This window comes from Tamandua tetradactyla, chromosome 7 (genome assembly GCF_023851605.1).
Source record: "Tamandua tetradactyla isolate mTamTet1 chromosome 7, mTamTet1.pri, whole genome shotgun sequence".
In the NCBI taxonomy this organism is placed as follows: domain Eukaryota; kingdom Metazoa; phylum Chordata; class Mammalia; order Pilosa; family Myrmecophagidae; genus Tamandua; species Tamandua tetradactyla.
In genome coordinates, this window is record NC_135333.1 from 149,829,003 (window position 1) to 149,848,767 (window position 19,765).

General features: G+C 33.6%; 1 protein-coding gene across 1 annotated transcript in view; it reads left to right on the top strand.

Annotated features, from left to right (window-relative positions):
- PTPRQ (protein tyrosine phosphatase receptor type Q) overlaps positions 1-19,499 on the top strand; it is a 242,561-nt gene extending 223,062 nt beyond the window's left edge. The window contains 6 exon segments of the mRNA XM_077168288.1: positions 5,455-5,589; positions 5,780-5,905; positions 6,724-6,872; positions 12,131-12,266; positions 18,028-18,151; positions 18,387-19,499. Coding sequence (XP_077024403.1) covers positions 5,455-5,589; positions 5,780-5,905; positions 6,724-6,872; positions 12,131-12,266; positions 18,028-18,151; positions 18,387-18,424 — 708 coding nt within the window. The 3' untranslated portion in view covers positions 18,425-19,499.
- The last annotated feature ends 266 nt before the right edge of the window (positions 19,500-19,765 follow it).

Here is a 19,765-nt window from a genome sequence, read left to right on the forward strand (position 1 = left end):
GGAAGAAAACCAGTCTGTTTTAGTAGGTGTAACTGAACCCCATAGATTATATAAGCAAAGGAATATTCATGAACCTTTGATGTTCCCTCTAACTATTAGAGGTTGTCAGGACACAGCAATGAGCTAATGACAGTGCAGTATGCGCACTAATGTGAAGATGCCTATTCTGTTGTAATCAAGCAATATTATCATACAATAACTCTTATGCTAAAGTTACCACGACCCAGATGGAATGATATGCACAATCATTACTGAGATGCATGATACACAGGCCTAGAAGGAAAGCACTTTATATTATGGCAGACTTCAGTATTGGGGCGAGTGGTATATGCATTGTGTTTTCAAGGAAATCTCCTTTGCTTGGGATGCCAGAAAGAGAAGGGCATAGAAAAAGTCATATTATCATAGTGGTACTCGTCTCTCTACCATCAAATCTGGGCAAACTCTTCTCGAAACACTTTGTTTCCAAACTCAGAAAAAATATATGATCCCATAATGCTCTCTTCCTCCCCAGGTTTGTCCCTGGGAAGAAAGCAAAATTTGTTTCCTGGGAAGAAATCAAAATAGCTAGTGTGCAGATGGAAAAGCAAAAAATTGAAGTCTGGGAAAGGGTAAGGGGAGGACCAGTTGGAGTCTGAGGGATGTAGTAGGAAAACTCTAGGACAGGGTCTGTAACTAGGTGAAATGACAATGTATGTATTTCTCTGCCTTTGGGCACTCTTGAGAATTGTGCTTCTAGAGCTAAAACTCAGAGAAAGCTTGGAGGAATTTTGCTGAAAGATGGGCTGAAAGAGAGAGAAATGGAGGAGAGAAGATACTATATCCCTCTAAATACCATAGCCACTAACTGTACACGAGTTCAGCAGTGTTTTTAAGAGCTCCAAATATAAAAATGTTATGGTTTTAGGAAAAACAGCAGAGCCTCGAACCCTCAAAATGATCTCTTCTGTCAACCTGAAATACCTTATATATTACTTTAACCTGAGAACACCTTGTAGCATAATTAGAGATTAAAGCCTAAGATGCAAATGAGTTGTGGCAACTTCAGGAACTTCAGATTTGTTTCCACTTGGGTAGAGAGCTGTAGTACCAAAGGGCATTGAGTCCCTGAAAAGGTGAGATGCAAATGAACAGGCAAAGCATTTTATAAACTAAAACATTAAAGCTACTAATTGTCCTCTTCTTTTCACTTCGTTCACACTTAGTATATCTAGCATAGCCCTTGTTATATTCTTACTTATATTGCATTTCATTTGATTGATTTTTCTACATGAGGAAGAGTGTAAGGTATGAGGATAGATGTGTATGCTCCTCTTATCTTATTACCCGAGGGATAGACGACTGGTCTTCATGATCATAATATCAGTCATTCCATATGTACTGAGGACCCATTAAGACACACACATATAAAAACATGACCACAAACGCCCAACTGTGCGGACTATTCACAGGGTAAGCTAGGCAGTTTGGTGGATGTTAAAGATGAAGAAGACTCTCTGTTCTCAATATGTAGCACATTTTCTTTAGCAAAACAAACAAAGCAATCGACAGTTTTTATTGAATTAAATATAAGCTACACACTTCACGTTTTCTCCCCCAGAGCTAAGCCTACTTACTTTCTTATATACATAAATAAAGAGAAACTGTTCAAGGACATTGGTAGGACTAGGATGTTTTAATCTCCTGTATAACATGGACATTTATTGTCAAAATACCTTATGTTTATTTTATGAATTATTTTTTTATTTAAGAAATATCTTACATTTATATAGCACTTCTAAGTTTTCAAACCAGTTTCACATTCATTGATTCATAAATAGTTCTCAAAAATGACTCTCTGAGAGGTACAAGAAAATAATTATCTCTAATTCACTAATCAGAAAATAAGATTGCTAATTTACGTGGCCTGCTCAAACACGTGCAGTATTAAGAGCAAAACCAAAGCCAGAGTTCCACTCTCTAGCACTGTACATTGTTTTCATTACCCATACATACTGCTTTCTTCCATACAGATTTAACAGAAACTCTTACCTTCACTAAACTTAATATTACAATCATTGAGAAAATATACAGATAATTTAGGTGAAACATAGTCCAGCATTCAAGATAGTTAAATCTCAAAGCAACAAAGAAGCGTTTGATTGGTGTTACCTCATCTAAGTGCATCTGCTACATTAAGTCTAATTCCACCTGTACATCTTCATTCACTAATATTAAAGATGGTATGAGTATAACTCACAGATGAGATTAGAATAAAACAAAAAAAAACATTGATTCCTAACCAGTATAGTATGTATTTAAACTTGTTTAATTGCATGTAGGCTACAATGCCTGGGTTGTAACAAGCTCTTAATAATTTAATAATTGTTGATTGAGTTGATAAAAAGGAGCATTATACTTTCGTGGATATGTGCATATGCTTCGGAGTCCACAAGGACCTGGGTTCAAATTCTTTCTCTGACATCTTGTAACTGTGTGACCTTAAACTCTCTGAGTTACCTTTCTACACATAAAATAGGAATAGCAATAGCTTCCTTGAAGGCTGCCATGGGGATTAAAGAAGCTGATGTGTGTAAGAGCTAATCACATTGCATGACACATTGGAAGCAAGTGCATGCTATTTTTATTGTTATTGATATTTAGTAGTAATGAAATCTTCACTTTCCTGGCCTGTAATCCTAAGGACAAACTTTGAACTAATAAATGAGTACAATGAAAAGTGCCATCTATAGTTAAAGATCATCATAAAAGTTGACATGTGGAATGAAACTCATATATTGTTCCAAATATTGCAAAGTTTTGAAAAATAGCTATACTCCTTGTTCCAATGAAAGGACAAAAGTCCATGCAATGAAGATACTCTTTTGAGAAAAAGACAAATTTTATGTGCAAATATTCAAAGGTAGAGACAGAAATCGTAAATAGAACTGGTATTTCTACCCAGTCTCATAAAATACTTTGGAAGTGCCTATTAGAGTAGAAGATGTTTGATGTGTTTGCCTTGTATTAATGCCAAGATTCCCTTACCTTTCCCTAAAATAAAGTTGCCTTTACATTAGAAGGATTTATATGTATTTTAACATCTCAGCATGCAAATTAAATGAAAAAATAAATGTGACTATATAAAAATATATTTAAATGACATGTTTCAAGTATGACAGGTATATTATAAAGAACTTAAAAGATTTTCAAAGAATATTTACTATCCTAAAAAATGGAGATATATAATGTTAATTTTATAGTATACCATTTGTAATATATAGTTACATTATTGTAAATGGAACCTAAGTATTATCCTACCTAAGTAATATCCTCCCCTAAGGATATTACTTTCCTGGAAGTGTTCACCAGTGGGGTGAATTCTCTCCCACACCTTTGTATCATTCAGCAAAGAAGATGGCTACATTGCCTCATTCATTGCCACTTCAGGATCATTCTCTGTCTTCCTTAAAATCATCCAGCTTTAAACTCATATCATCAATTATACTACCTAGTATCCCTCTTTTTGGATGTCAAGTATCATCTCCTGAATCACTCTCCTCCATTTCTCAAATATTTTAGATCAAGGCTCACTCTCCTTCTCTCAACCCTATTTCTGTAATAATTCTTGGTGATGTCAAAATCCACATAGAATAGACATACATTGATCTGTCTATCACCTCCTTGACCACTTGACTTCCAATGACTTGCCCTCCACTCAACCTCAGCACTTCCTCGCTGTTTACACTCTAGACTTATCTCTATCAACTTCCTTTCCAGATCATTGGACTCTGATAATTCTTCAACCCTATTGTGACCTGCAGTCCATCAATCATATCATGTTTCAATATTTTTCACCTCACTCAAGAACTCACTTTCTTCCTTGCTCAATTTAAACCTTCATGTTGTTTGTTTTATTCTCTTTTGTATGTACTTCAATTCTAAACGTCTCTCTTTTAATCTTAAACCCTTGGTAAATCTCCAACCTTGGTGAAATCAATTCTCAATGGATTCTGCTCTGTGCCACTGGAAGTTAGTGGAAAAAACTCATGACCATGTTGACATGTCTTACTTTAAGCTCGATAGCCACTAAACTCTAAGAGACCTTTAATCATGTTACATCCCCTTAATCCATTCAATCTCCTACTTTCCTGGACTATTTCCCTCCCTTCCTTCCTCTAACCTCCAGCATCTCATCCTTCATTTTCATTTACATCTGATGACCTTACTTATTTTTTCACTGGTAATTGGAAGCCATTAAAAGAAAACATCCACAAGTTTCCCTTCCTATAGTGATCTGAGACCATTTACTCAACCTTCCCTCCAGTGCCTATAAATGAATTGTCCATGCCCCTGGTGACAGCCAATCCTTCCATTTAGGCATTCTCTTGCTTCTCAAGGATGACATGAGAAATTTTCTCTCTCTCTTCTGCAACATGAATTTTATTCTGCTGGAAAACATTATAATTCTGTTCATCTTACTTTTTTAAAGTCCTTATATAAAACTCCATCTATCATGAATTTTATTCTGCTAGAAAACATTATAATTCTGTTCATCTTACTTTTTTAAAGTCTTGATATAAAACTCCATCTACTACTTCCATATTATTATCTCCCACTTGCGCCAGAACTCCTAAAAAATTGTGTATACTTATTATTTCCAGTTACTCTCCACTTATTATCTCTTCAACACCATCATATTAGATTTTCATGCCAAGGAAGCACTATACTCAAACTGCATTTTCAAGGTCACCAATTAACTACTAAAAAATCTAGGTTTGGTTATCAATCTCCACTTCACTTGACCTATCAGCAGCATTTGAATTGATTGATTATAACCTCGCCTTTGAAACACTTTCTTCATTTGTCTTTCAAGATACACTCTTTTGATTTCCATCTGTTCCTCCTTCTTAGTATCACTGTTTCTCTATCACCTCTTCAGCTACAAACGCTGAAATGCTCTAGAGCTTAATCCTTGAATTTATAGTCTCTTTCCAAACTCTTTTGTTTGGTCATCTCATCCATTCTTGTAACTTTAAATAAAAATCTGTGTGCTGATTACTTCCAAAATTATATCTCTAGTTGGACTTCTCTCTGAATTCCAAACTCGTATGTCCAATCACCTTCATGACATTGCCATCTTCCTACTTGATTAAGGTCTGATATTAGTGTTATTAGTATTATTAGTATTAGTTATTAGTATTAATTTTTATGTAATATTAATGTTTTATTCAAAGGTTATAAATAAAAATTAAGAGCAATTAGTTGTAATGTGTATCAGGTTATGAGAATAAATTGGGATACTTTAGAAATTTGGAGTATCTAATCTATTGATTATTTAACAAGCAATAGTATATAATATTTTAAAATACAAGGTCATTTGAGCTAAGGTACTCTTGATGTATTGATCAAAAGCTAAAAGCATACTATGTCTATGTAAATATTGATGCAGCATATCTGATTGTGTTCTTCTAGGGCTACTTATGTCCAAATGAATTTATTGCTACTCAAGGTCCATTACCAGGAACAGTTGGGGATTTTTGGCGAATGGTGTGGGAAACCAAAGCAAAAACTTTAGTAATGTTAACACAGTGTTTTGAAAAAGGACGGGTAAGTTATGTGAAAATCTTTTCATGATTGTTATTTACAATGTGTTAATATATATGTGAATATCCTGGCTAGTACTGTGAGTTCTAAATAACTTGGACATCTATAAAGCAGTTTTAACGTAGTGGCAATAACTGTGATATATATCAAGATAGCCACAGCTTTTATGACCAGTGATTTTCTCTGACTGCAGATCAGATGCCATCAGTACTGGCCAGAGGATAACAAACCAGTTACTGTCTTTGGAGATATAGTGATTACAAAGCTAATGGAGGATGTTCAAATAGATTGGACCATCAGGGATCTGAAAATTGAAAGGGTAAAAACAAAAGAAAAATGATAGAACATATAGATGATCTAAATATCTAAAGTATAATTAATTTCTGGAACTATCCCTTACAATGATATTGATTAATGCATTTCTATTGTTTTGTAAACAGAAGTTTTGAATTGTTATCTGATTTTTGTATCTATGCCACTGAGCTTAATTCCAAATCACATGGTTAAAGTTTATATTCACCAACTGGAAACAAATTTGTAGGTTTATTGGAGCAAAAGGCAGAGGGGGTGGGAGGCACGTAGATCAGTGGGTTTATTTGAAGATGTAATATTTGATTGATCGATGAATTTTCCAAACTGCTCCTCTCTATCTGAGTCATAGTATCTTCAATTAATATTTTCTACTTAACCCAGAACCAAGAGAAGAGATAATGTGGGGATCCTACTTTTTCTGTTTAATAAATGCCTATACACATAGGAAATGATATAAGGATCTTTATACTTTCTCACATATCAGACACTCATATTTGATTCATTTGAGTTGAAGCCAGATTTTTCAAAATCAACTTTTCTGAATGTTACATATTTACACTGCATTTTGAATATTAATACTCTCTATTAACATCTGTTTGCAATCTTTCTTATCTCTTCCATGCACATTGAAAGGCAATTTTCTTTATCTTAACAGTAAGAAAAGAGGTCTCACAGGAAATAATGAAAACACAATTTGTTCAGTTTGGTTAAAAAATAGGTTTTTAAGAGACTGCCTTTAGAAGCTGAAAAGATCCACTGTTGTCAGCCTTCATTGTGATAGTTACACAATTTTATCATGCTTCTTTAATCCATCACTTTGTCTAGCATGGGGATTGCATGACTATTCGACAGTGTAACTTTACTGCTTGGCCTGAGCATGGAGTTCCCGAGAACAGTGCCCCTCTGATTCACTTTGTGAAGTTGGTTCGAGCTAGCAGAGCGCATGACACCACACCGATGATTGTTCACTGCAGGTAAGAGATGCTGTTTCAGAGCCTTCTATGAAGCACAAAAACTTACCTTTAACCCGAATGCAGCCTTTTTATTATGATGATGACTATGATGATTTTCTCGTAGATTCATTCCAGCTTGTGGTTTTCAGATATTTTACTGGTTATAACAAATCAAGACATAACTTTATAAGAGGTTAGATAGAAAAACAAAATAAATGATTAGTGCCTCTACAAGCAAGAGAAAATAAATACAATGGTAAAGGAATTTTCTTTTATTTTTGACTGGATTATGCCTCTGAAAGGCCTTTTTAAAAATTATTTTTTTTATTTTTATTTTTTTCTCTGTATTATCATTTTATTTCTTTTTCTGTTGTCTTGCTATTTCTTTTTCTAAATCGATGCAAATGTACTAAGAAATGATGATCATACATCTATGTGATGATATTAAGAATTACTGATTGCATATGTAGAATGGAATGATTTCTAAAGGTTGTGTTAGTTAATTTTTTTGGTTGAAAAGCAGATGGTGGACATAAGCCTTTATTGTTGCAGATATAGAAATTACTCAGGCACAGATCATGAAACAACTATCTGTAATAAGTTTGAAATAATTAAAAGGAATCCTGTGCATACATACATACAATGATCCAAACACATTTCAAAGTGAATGAAAAATATCATCTAGGGTTGAAGTATACATTGATGAATTAAAAATTAAAAATTCCTGTGAATTGGAACTGAGAGAAAATTGTTCGAATAGAATCCAATAACCCCTCAAGAAATAGAAATTAGACCTAAATACATTTACATTTATAGAATTTACCTGTATCTTTTTCTTTGGGTTTGTGCAGTTATTGTAAGTAAAGCATTCCCTGCCATTACATTTCTGACCCACAACATAAAAAAACTTCTCCAATGAGCTGGAGAAGTTAATTTTTTTTTAATTAATAAAAAATATAAATAAATAAAGAAAGAAAAGCTGAAGGGATACAGACTGTGCAACAGGACTAGATACAAAAACTCCAAAATGGACAGCACAATACTACCTAATTGTAATGTAATTATGTTAAAACACTGAATGAAGCTGCATCTGAGCTATAGTTTTTTGTTGTTGTTTGGTTGGGTTTTTTTGTTTTTTTTGTTTGTTTTGTTTTTTTATATATATTTTTTGTATTTTTTATTTAAAAAAAAATTTAAAAATTAGCCCATCATTGGAGTGTGGGGATGCGTTGCTGTAAATTTATTAATTTTATGAATAAATATCTGTTCTTTTATTATTCCAGTTAATATTACATTACTATTATTATTTAAATATTTTTTGATAAAACTAATTTCTAGATTTCTGAGTTACAGGGAATACCTCAGAGAAAATAAATTATAAAATAAAGATCTGATTAAATGATGAAACAAAATATGATTCCAGATTTTTAAGAATCTTTAGTTACCTAAATGTCTTTCTTTGACCTAGGTCTTTGAATATGGTAGCAGAATATGATTATAATTTGAGATTTTCACCCTCATTGTTTTCATTGATAGTTAATATTCTCAGACATAAAACTCAAAATTACTTAGCATTCAGAGTTTTTTCTAGGCATATTGGTGTGAATGATTTTTTCTAACATGATACATCTAAATCCATCTCAAATTGAGTCTTTCAACAGAGTTTTGAGATTGGCAAAGAAGGGAAGTGGGTGATAATATAATATATTATGTGTTATAGCTAATAGAAACATAATATCTGTCTTTTAATCATTTTTCTATTAGGAATATAATATGGCCGATTTGTTAAGCCATATAAGAAAATATTAATAAATTCAAGGTTTTTAGTTTTATTTTGAGGATAAAGACAATATATAATTTTAAATGATTATACATTTTCCAAGAATATTTTGGGATTACATTTTTTGTAATACAAAAATAATACATAAATGCTTGCTCATAATAAAATATCTAGCCAATGTTTATATTTATAATCCATAAAGAACAAAAAGTAAAGGCTTCATTCTTACTCTTTTTATTCCAGTTTCCTCCATATACATAAAAATTTTAAAAGAATAGTGTATATTTTCCATATTATTCCTTTGCATTTATCTATCATCTATCAATATCTGAACCTAATCACATTATATTTTTAAAAATAATGTAAAATGGGATCATATTATATATGTAATTCTGCAAGTAACTTTTCAATTAAAAAATGTATCTTAAATTTTTCACATCAGTTAATACAGATGTAACATATTAATTTTTACAGCTCCAAAATAGTCCATAACAAGTGGATGACATGGTCTAAATAACTATTTCCCTCTAATGAGAATTTAAGTTAGCAATTTTTTTTTACTACAGTGAAAATGCCTGTACACACCTTGAGCATTTCTATGAGGATTTCGGTAGGATAAATCCCTAGAATTAGATGTCTTGGTCAAATGATATATCACTTTTAATTTCAATAAATACCCCAATATGGCCGTACTCTTTTATGTTTACATTAATGATGTATGACAATACCAACTCGATAGTTAAAAAAATTTTTTTCCTTGGCTTTTCCCTCATTACTAATGAAATTGAGAATCGTTTCATCTGTGTATTGGAAATCTGTGTTATGCTTTATTTAATATGTATTAACTTCTCATATACTTTGCTTATTTTTATTGCTTGATTGTCTTTCATATTGACTGCAGGAACTTTTAATCTATTATAGACATTAATTGTCTATTATCGGTTACATTTATATGCGTATCCCACTCTGTGGTCTGCTTTTGCGTTATTTTTCATATAGAAAATTCCTTAATTTAGTAAACTTAATATTTTATCTTATTCATCCCTATTTCATATGTAGCTTGCTCACTGAAAGGTTTTAAAAGTTGTCTGTAGCATTATCTTCTGATACATTTTTAGTTTCACTTCAAGGTTTAGATATTTTATTCATATGGAATTTACTTTTCACTAGATGTATGGTAAGAATTTAACTCTGCGTTTCCATATAATAGCAAATTTATTCACCCATCATATCCTCTAGTGAATGGAAATACGTTTCATTATATACCGATGTCAATATTCAACTTTAATTATGTATTCCCTCTGTTTTGTTTCATTTCTGTATTTATTCTTGTGTTCTTTAAAGTATATTTTGTCATCTGGTAGTGTAAATTGTCCATCTTTTTTTTCAAATTGCTTTGACCGTTCTTAAAGATGTACTTTTCTGCACACAAAAAAGTAGAATTGGCTTGCCAAATTTGTGTCCCATTGCTACTTTGAGGGGGATTCATTGAATTTACACATTTAAAGGATAAAGGGACCACTCTTCTACAAATACTCCCTCCATATATTATATGCTAGACAAAAAATGCATGCATTTCTTTAAAGGAGCATTTTTAGTTTTTTTACTGGCTACACCTTTGTTTTATACTGTCACAACTGTAACAAAATGTATGTTCTTACAATAATGAGATCAGAAAATTGTGATTCCCTCTTTGTAGGTTTCTTTTGCATCATGATGATCCCTGGAATGACGACTGCCTGAGGTCATGTTATGGACTTTGCTTTTCTAATACTGTTTACTTCTAAAGTCAGGGATTGATTTCCCCGTGGCAACATTGCTGATTAAAACCTTTAATGGACAGTAGCTGCCCTAGACTCTTCCATATTTTGCATTTACACTGCCACTGGCACTAGATGTCATTAAAAAAAAGAAAAGCATTTCACTTTCTGCTGTTCCAGCCTCAAAATGAGTAGAATCTCTTTCTTTCTGGTTAAAAGGAGCATAAGATAAAAAAGAAAAGTGTGCACATATTAATAATCATCTTTAAATATTAAAATATCTACTAATTTTTTATCTCCAACCCCAACTTCTCATTTCAACTTTGACATATTTTAACTGCTGATTCACTATGACAATCTGGATGACTAGAAAATTCTGAAAAGTTAATGTGTCCAAGACAGAACATTTGATTACATCCCCCAAACCCACTCCACAGGGGTCTGCATCTCAGTAAATAGCAAGTCACTTCTGCTTGGGCCAGAAACCCTGACTCTTGACTCTTCACTTCTTCTAACATTCCACACCCTACCCCACAGCAAATCCTCTGATCCCTGGTCACTTCCCACATCTTCACTGGTTTCACCAACCAGTCTTCTTGTTCTTTGAAAACCCAGACATACTTCTGCTCACATCTGCTCTTACTGCTCCCTCCAGTTGCAGTGCTCTCCCACATAACAACATAGTCTGCTCCTTCACCTGATTCAGGTTTCTGCTCGAATATTATCCTATCACACTTGGTCTCCTTACTCTGATTTACTTTTGGCCCATTCTATGCTGTTCTTCCTCTAGCATATAAATTCCATAAGTACCAGAATTTCGTATTGTTCACTGCTCTACTCCAGGTACCTAGAACAAGTCTTGGAATTCAAAATATACTGAAAGATTTGATGATTCCTCTGTTCGTGTATAAGGATATATGTGTTAACATAATGTTTTATGCTGTTGCAATGCTCACTATGTATTAGGTTGAATCACAGCAAATTGCTGATATTTGATTGTCTCTGACCTACAGAAATGGTAGGCTTATGTGATTCAAAATAATATTTAGAAGACTAAGTACTCTTCCCAATGTCATTTTTCAGATTTACTTCCTATAGTAAGCATTTGTTTATCTGGAGGATCTTGTTTTTCTAATACGAGTGTCTTAATCTTTCTTGTGAGGCTTTATCCATTAGTTGTTTCTTTGAGGCACATGCCTGTCATCAGGTATTGAAATGATTTCTTAAAAGCAGATAACTTGTCGATTTCCTTATCTACAGGAAACTGAAAATTTTCTAGGGAGAACAGGCAAAAAGAATATGAGAGTTTTTTTTTTTCAGTACAATGGAGAGGAACTAACTGCTCTACAGTCTAACTATTTGACATATTTAATGTTTAGTATTCTATTGGTAACTGAAGATATTTTTAATGTGAAATTTCTATTGTTAAATTTTTTAATGATTTTTAAAAATCTTCTCTATAGTTCTCTAACTACATCTCTGAAAATATTATGAAGGAAGATGATAATTTCAACTGGTAAAAAAACTATGATAAAGTGTTAATAAGCTTCTAAATATAGTCTTGGCAATAATGTAAAATAATGTAAATTCCTAAATCTTTGGAATTTGGGGAAAAATTCTTTCAAATAAGAAAAGAATCTGTTTAGAAGATATTTCTGTGGTAATTCATTATGTTTATCACCTTCAGCATGAACAACCCTTTGCTGAATAATTTTCATGTAATTCCACTCTTCTTGCAGTGCCGGCGTTGGAAGAACTGGAGTTTTTATAGCTCTGGACCACTTAACCCAGCATATGAATGACCACGATTTTGTAGATATATATGGACTAGTAGCTGAACTGAGAAGTGAACGAATGTGTATGGTACAGAACGTGGTAAGATATCTAAACCTTCGCATGGTTTTAAATCTGGAATTTCTACTTGGCAGGATCCTAACCGTGGCAACCTATTTTCACGTGGATTTGAAGCTCTGCATTTGCCATAGTGTGGGATGTCTTGGGGATGGCAACTGATAGAGATTGTGAGAGAATTAAAGTCCAGTCATCCTTTGGTGCTGTTACCCACTACTCATCCTAACTTGTTTGTTCTGAGAGGGACGTAGAACAATATAATTCATACAATTATTTTAGCAAGCTTGGGAAGCTTAGGAAATGGATCCAGTTCAACTTATTGTGTTACCTGCTAAAAGCTGTTATTGGGAAAACAATTTAAAATATTGTCTCTAATCTGGCTTCGTGGATTTCACTTGCCCATATAATCCCTACTGCATATTAGTGTTAATAATAACTATAATAGCATATTATCAACTAGCTAACTAGCGTATTATCAACTAGCTAACTAGGAGATTTTTGCTTTGTTATTTTGTTTTCGAGACAAAAAAAATTGAAAAAAATGAATTTTCTTTATTAAATTTATATAGTACAATGATAATGAGACAAAAAGTCTAGCTACCTTCTATTGAATATCTAGTGAATTCTAAGCACTATGCCAGACTCTTCGCATGTATTGTCTTACTTAATACTTTATTTGAAAAGTAGGGCCAATAAAGTTGAACGACAGTGTGTATATTATTGACCCTACATTTCAAATAGGGAAGCAGATGTTCCAGGAAGTTAATTTATATATCAAGGTCATACTATTATTAAGTGTCATAGCCAGAATTCAAACCCAAATCTAATTATAATCTACAAAAATGTTCCTATTTGTATCTTTGTCTGTTTCCAGAAACATACAGATCTGCTGTGTTTTCCAGGCTATGTCCTAGAAAATTCGATTGGGATCAAAGTTGTTAAAGGTGTGAGAAAATGGGGTTCTTTGCTAAAATAAATTTTAAGAAAAAGTCAAACTCAGAATTTCTTAGAGTCTTTAATATGCTAATGTGCATTCACAATTACAAACAGACAGCCCTTGTGGGCAATATTTTCCAAACTTATATGACTGAGGAACCCTTTTAAACCCCAGCAGCTGTATTACCATGTCAGGGCACATTAATGTTCTAAGGAAAATGCTATCTCTAGACTGGAGATAGCCATACTTTTTGGTTTACAGAACCTGTTCAAGAAAAATGTTTGAACGTACAGCCACAATACATGTATGTGTACTTTTAAAATGTGTATGTATTTATGCAAATCACAAAACATACGAAATAAATTGAAAAACATGAGATAAGGATCAAATAAGCAGCATTTTGAAACCCTTGCTTAATTGATGGCTTCATATTATCATTAAGTAATTTCAAAAGTAAAATATGCGCTTAGGAAAGGATATTTCCTTTTTTGATAGTGGTTTCAATCATATATTTTGAATTATATATATTTTTAAGTACTCTAGTTTTTTGTCAGATATGACTGCATTTTTTTTTCTTTTTTCTTTTTGCATGGGCAGGTACCAGGAATTGAACCCAGGTCTCCAGTATGGCAGGCAAGCACTCTGCCTGCTAAGCCACCATTGCCCGCTCTGCATGGTTGTTTTTACCTTATAGTATGGCTACAAAAAGCTCCTAAGAGTAGGAAGACTGTCAGTCTTGCCCTTTAATTGCCATTCATTTGGGCTTGCATATAAATATTATCTTTACTCCACAGTGCCTTTGTAAAAATCTTTTTAAGCCACTTCAATTCTATGAGGGTCAGTTAAGTAGTGTTATAAGGTAGTGTGATTCATATGCATTTCCTTATTTACTGAAAAGGAACAAATGAGTGACATCACTCTCTCTTTGGGACGGATACTTCAGAAATGAACTATGGCTTGTGGCCTGGGCCAGCATCAAGGGATACAGAGCACGCAGGTGCACACGTCCCTGCACTCAGAAGGGCCCTGTGCTCAGCCGAATGCTCAGTGTTGTCATCTTAATACTTTTGGAGGAAGGGTCCCAGAATTTTCATTTTTCATGGCCCCCCAAATTATATAGTTGGTCCTTATCCAGGAGTCTTGTGAGCTTCCAATATCAATCTGACAGTTAACCAAAATTTAGATGTGATTTTTTTAAAAATATCAAAATCACAAACTTGAATGTTATTCCTCAAAGAAATTATAGTGAGTGGTAACATATTTCTGACAATAGTGTTTTTCCTAGAGTGATGTACACTTGAGACACTCTTTTGGAATTACCTTGAGAAGTAATTTAATAGGAATTTCAATAGAATCTTATTAATGTGACAAGACTGCATTATTTTTACCAAAATTGAATTATGAAACTCAATCATCCACCTCACTCACAAAAGTTGATCCTTAATGACTTCTAATAAATATGAATACTCAATTTATTTCTTATTTTTAGTTAAAAATAAAGGTAAACAGAAAGCTAACCTTTTCTTCCCATTTCCCTGGGTGCACTCAGAGATCAGTGGTCTGGACTCATTTAATGACTGCCTAATTTGGGTAGGTTAGTGGGGGTTCTGGATGGGATGATGCATCCTTCTAGAAGTAGAGTCAATCGTCAAATAATTGAAGTTGAAAAAAAATCTTGCCATGCTCAACAAAACTGTGACACGGAACTTTGTAAAGAATGTGTTTGAGAATGTTTGTTGATATTTTAAAATTGGAAAGATGCAGAAAAATAGGGACACTCATTCAGTGCTTGTGGCAATGTAAAGTGGTGTAGCCATTGGAGAACATAGCTTGGTGGTTCTGCGAGGAACTAAATGTAGAAGTACCATGTGACCCAGTAATCTCATTACTGGTGTATACCCAAAAGAATTGAAAGCAGGAATTCATAGTTGCAATCTGGTGTTAGAATAAACAAACTCATAGAGTAAGAATCTAAAATATGGGTTACCAGAGGACAGAGTGGGGATAGGGAACGGGAAGCTAATGCTTACAATGTATAGGGTTCCTACTTGAAATAATGGACATATTTGGAAATGGATGGTGTTGATGGCAGCACAACACTGAGAATGCTGTTAACAGCACTGAGCTATATAACTGAATATGATTAAAAGGGGAAATGCTAGAGTTGACATGTGGTAACAGGATAATTTTTTTTTTTAATCCTTGGAACTAAACTACACAAACAGTGAACACTAAATTAAGCCATGGCCTTTAGTTAATAGTACAATTAGAACAGGTGTTTCACACCAGAGCATGGTGTTGGTGGCGGGATAGTGTAAGGGATTTCTGTATTTTATGCATGATTGTTCTGTAAACCCACAACTTCTCTAATAAAAAGAATGAAAACAAACCAAAAAGTATATATTAACACAATCAACTATTCAGAATATGTTATAAACTTCCTAGATTACAGTTGTTTGAAAAGTCATAGCAAAATGTTGGGGATGGGTGGATGGATGCAAAGAGCATAGGTTCTAGAGTCTGATAACTGAGTTCAGAATCCAGGTCTGCTAACTATTGACCCTGTGACTTTGTTTAATCAACTTCTCTGAGTTATTCCTCTTTTGTAAAGTAGTGGTGATATGGCTTTAAACATTTGTTGTCAGCATTTAATAAGAAAAAGGTATCTAAAACACCCAGTATAGCATCTAGCAAACAGCACCTTGACGCCAGACCTTACACACCAGCATTGCTTTGCAAAAGAGAGTTTTTCTGTCTTCTTCCACGTCTCAGCACATTCTACAGCAGCAAAGAGAAGGAGGGGAGTGGGCCTCAGCAGTAAACCTCCAGGAAGAGTCCCCACAGCATCACAGTTCATACCCGGGAGGGAGCTTATAGTTCTTTCACTGCCTACCAAAAAGGAATTTCATAGTAGCCTCTGGATATTTGAGAGAACATGGTGAGAGAGTGTTAGGCAGTGAGATAATATTCTGAGATACTATTGGTGCCTCACTGAGGGTTAATCTGGATTAGATCCTTTTCCTGCTCTAGATTGGCCAAGAAATTCACTGGCATGAAGTCATGAAATGAAAGGAACAAACAACAACAACGAAAACACATGCCGTATTCGGGGCACCTATTTTGCCAAGCATTTGACATATACTAAATCCTTTAAATGTCATAACAGAGATTTTATGTTCCCCCAGGGAAGAAACTGGACATGAAAGTTCTATTTTTAAGGTACCTTCTAGAGTAAAAACTGATATTGAGCCTCATTTCACAACATTTACAGTGCTGCCTTGGCAATAACACACCATAGCAGAGACCTCGGAACGTGTAGCACTGCCGTGCAGAGCTGCGCCTGCCCCGCTGGCAGGGTGTGCACCCATCATTCTTTCCAGTGGAGAAGATGAGATCAGGACAGTCAGAAGCTGCACATATCAAATGTGACTGCAAATTCAAATACGATTTTTCAAAAAATACCAGAAATCACAAATCTAAATGAACGTAATTCCTCAATGAAATTGTAGTAAGTAGCAATCTATTTCTGACAAGATTGTTTTTCATAGAGAGATGTATGTTCGAGATACTCCTTGAATTACCCTGAGGAATAATTCAATAGGAATTCTAATAGAATTTTATTAATTTGACAATACTTCATTTTTTAACAAATTTAATTATGTAAATTGACCATCCACCTCACTTAACAAAAGTTGATCCTTAATGACTTCTCCAAATTAAATTTGTCCTTAAGTGATAAAGATAGGCTAGCAGTCAGAGTTAAATGAGACTAAATTAACAAACATTCATTATGCATCTACTATCTGCTACTCTCCATTATAGGCAGTGGGAATATAGAATTGAATGTGGCAAAGTTCTGCCCTCATAGAAATGACATTCTGCTGATGAGATATTTCCAAAACGTTTTCTGATCCACAACAAAATAGATACTCCTAATAATGGCCAACAATTCCTGAAGGCAATTTCAACAGAGGAGTTCTAATATCAATAGAGGTGTAATATCAATAGATGTGAGTATATTTCACATCTCCCTAGATAACTAGTTTCAAGGAAATTCAACTTAAATCACTTATCAATACATAGATGTTTCTTAAGCATTCAGTGACATATTTCTTTAGATCCAGGCATGTTTCTCATGAGCAAATTAGGGTGATAAATATTTTTTTTTAATTCTTAACTACCTCTGGGAAAGCCTAAGTTCAGAAATGTTAAAATGTTACTGAATTATATTGAAAAAATTTAAAGAAACCAGATTATACTGAATTTAGGCCAAAATATTCAGATGAGATTATCAGAGCCTTTTTATACCACTTGACCATGTGGGTATTGCAGTCATAGGCAGCCTTGTATTTACAGGTAGGCACAAAGTACTTGACATTAATCACTTGACAGGTGATTAACAAAATTAAATATGCCAGTGGTGTACAGATATGCCCATTCACAGATTTCGGAGGTAAGTTTAGCATCTGCCTTTCAAGTCATTCTAAGTAGAACAATATTCACAAGAACATTCCTCAACTAAATCTAACCATAAAAGGGAAGCTCATCAACAAATTTAAATAATGGAATATGACACTGTTTGTAATCACAGCAAAAATAAATAGGTCACCATTTGGTGTTCAATGACAGGTATTAAAAAAATTACTTGAAGCTACAGCAAGCCACAGGAGTTTAGAAAATCTTGTTCAAAATGGCACAAAATAATTTATATGCAATGGTAAATTCTGTCTTTAAGCTATTTAACATTTGTTGCTTTGAGTATTATTTTTCACTGTGACAGTATAGAGCCCCATATAAAAGAATCAGCACCCCAGGCTTTTGTTTAACTGCTCTTTCTTTGGTGTCTAGGCTCAGTACATATTTTTACACCAGTGCATTCTGGACCTGTTATCGAGTAAAGGAAGTCATCAGCCCATCTGTTTCGTGAACTATTCAGCACTTCAAAAGATGGACTCCTTGGATGGCATGGAAGGTACACAGAAATAGAACACTCAATTTACTAGTTTACTACCTAGAGCAAGATCCTTAATTTAATATTAATAGTAGGTTGAAAAAGTTTTAGAATCTTAGTTAGTGCACACAGCAATATTTTATTTCTATTTAATCTAAGGATAACATACTTTCCATTTGTGCTATGTTTTGCCGTGAAACATGAATGTTTTGAATTAACTTAGTTCTCTTTTGTGACATGTGACTTTATATTACAGGTGATGTTGAGCTTGAATGGGAGGAAACCACCATGTAAATATGCAGACCAAAATTTACAACTGGAAAATATTTTCAAATCCCAGGGGCCAAAATCACCCCTTCCCAAATTCATTCTGCTGAGCTGAAATTTGTAAGCTTCAGGAACTCGTCACACTTCTCTTACTGTGCCTTACCCAATGTATCAACAATTTTATGAATAGTTCTAGGAAATAGCAAGTTCCCGATAGATATTTGTTTTGTACAGAATAAATATTATGCATTTATAATGTTTAAGAAAAAACATCCCAGGGGCTTTTGAAGTCCTCCGTGTTTTTGAAATGAGCCAAATAAGAAATTATTATTATATGAGCATTAATGTTTCAGTGAATTTTTTCCAATGTGTTGGATTTGATTTTGAACAAAAGTTGTAAATGTTGACTCAGGAGTGTTGTCTTGGCCTCCGGGTGTTGGTGTTTCTTGTGGAGAACTTCCAGGACTTCATAAGGGTCTGTACTTCCATGTATGCCCTGTGTTTTGAATCCTCTGTTTTATGAGTGCTGAGATACTATCTCATGATCCTGAACAGCTGAACAGTAACCCCCTGACACTGCAGGGATTACTTAGCCTTTATACAACACAGTAGCTCTTCAGGGACACTGAGGGCTATTTAAATGGCATTGTGATCTTCAGTTTGAAAAAAAAAGAACGTTAAAAAATTAAACACTTCAATTACACACATGAAGTTATAAAGTATCTTTCTAGCCTGCCTGCATTTATAAATTTTCAGGCACAAGCTGTACCACTGAATTGTATATTCAACTATATAGTACATATATCAGAGTATTTGTCCATTAGATATATATTGAAGCCCAATATTAACAATTTTGAAAAGTTTCTTCAGGAAAAATGTATAGAAGCAGTAATAAAAACTTGTGCTGCGTACTTAAAAACTAATGATGTGCTTCTGTGTGCCAACAGAGACTTCGAATATATTATATTAAGTGGTCTTTATTTCACTTCCAAGGCTTATTACTGAGGAGTGTATTTGGTAGAACTGAAAACAAAGACAGTAATGAGGTTTTAGCAAATTAGAGATCTTTTTAAAAATGATCTTTTAACCTTCATTTTATTAGAAAGTGACAATGTACTAAGTTTTGAATTATATGAATTCTTACAGATTTCACTTAAGGTTCATACAGCTAAATAGTATTAATTACTTTACTTCTTCTAAGATAAGAATTATGTCTTATGCTTGTTTTTATCATAACATAAAAATAGAAAATCTGATGACCAATAAATTGAATTTTAATGAATTGAGTTATTTTGCAGCATGATATCAGAGGTCCCTATATAAATTGATTTTGTATTACACATTAAGAATAATTGATCCATCACTTTC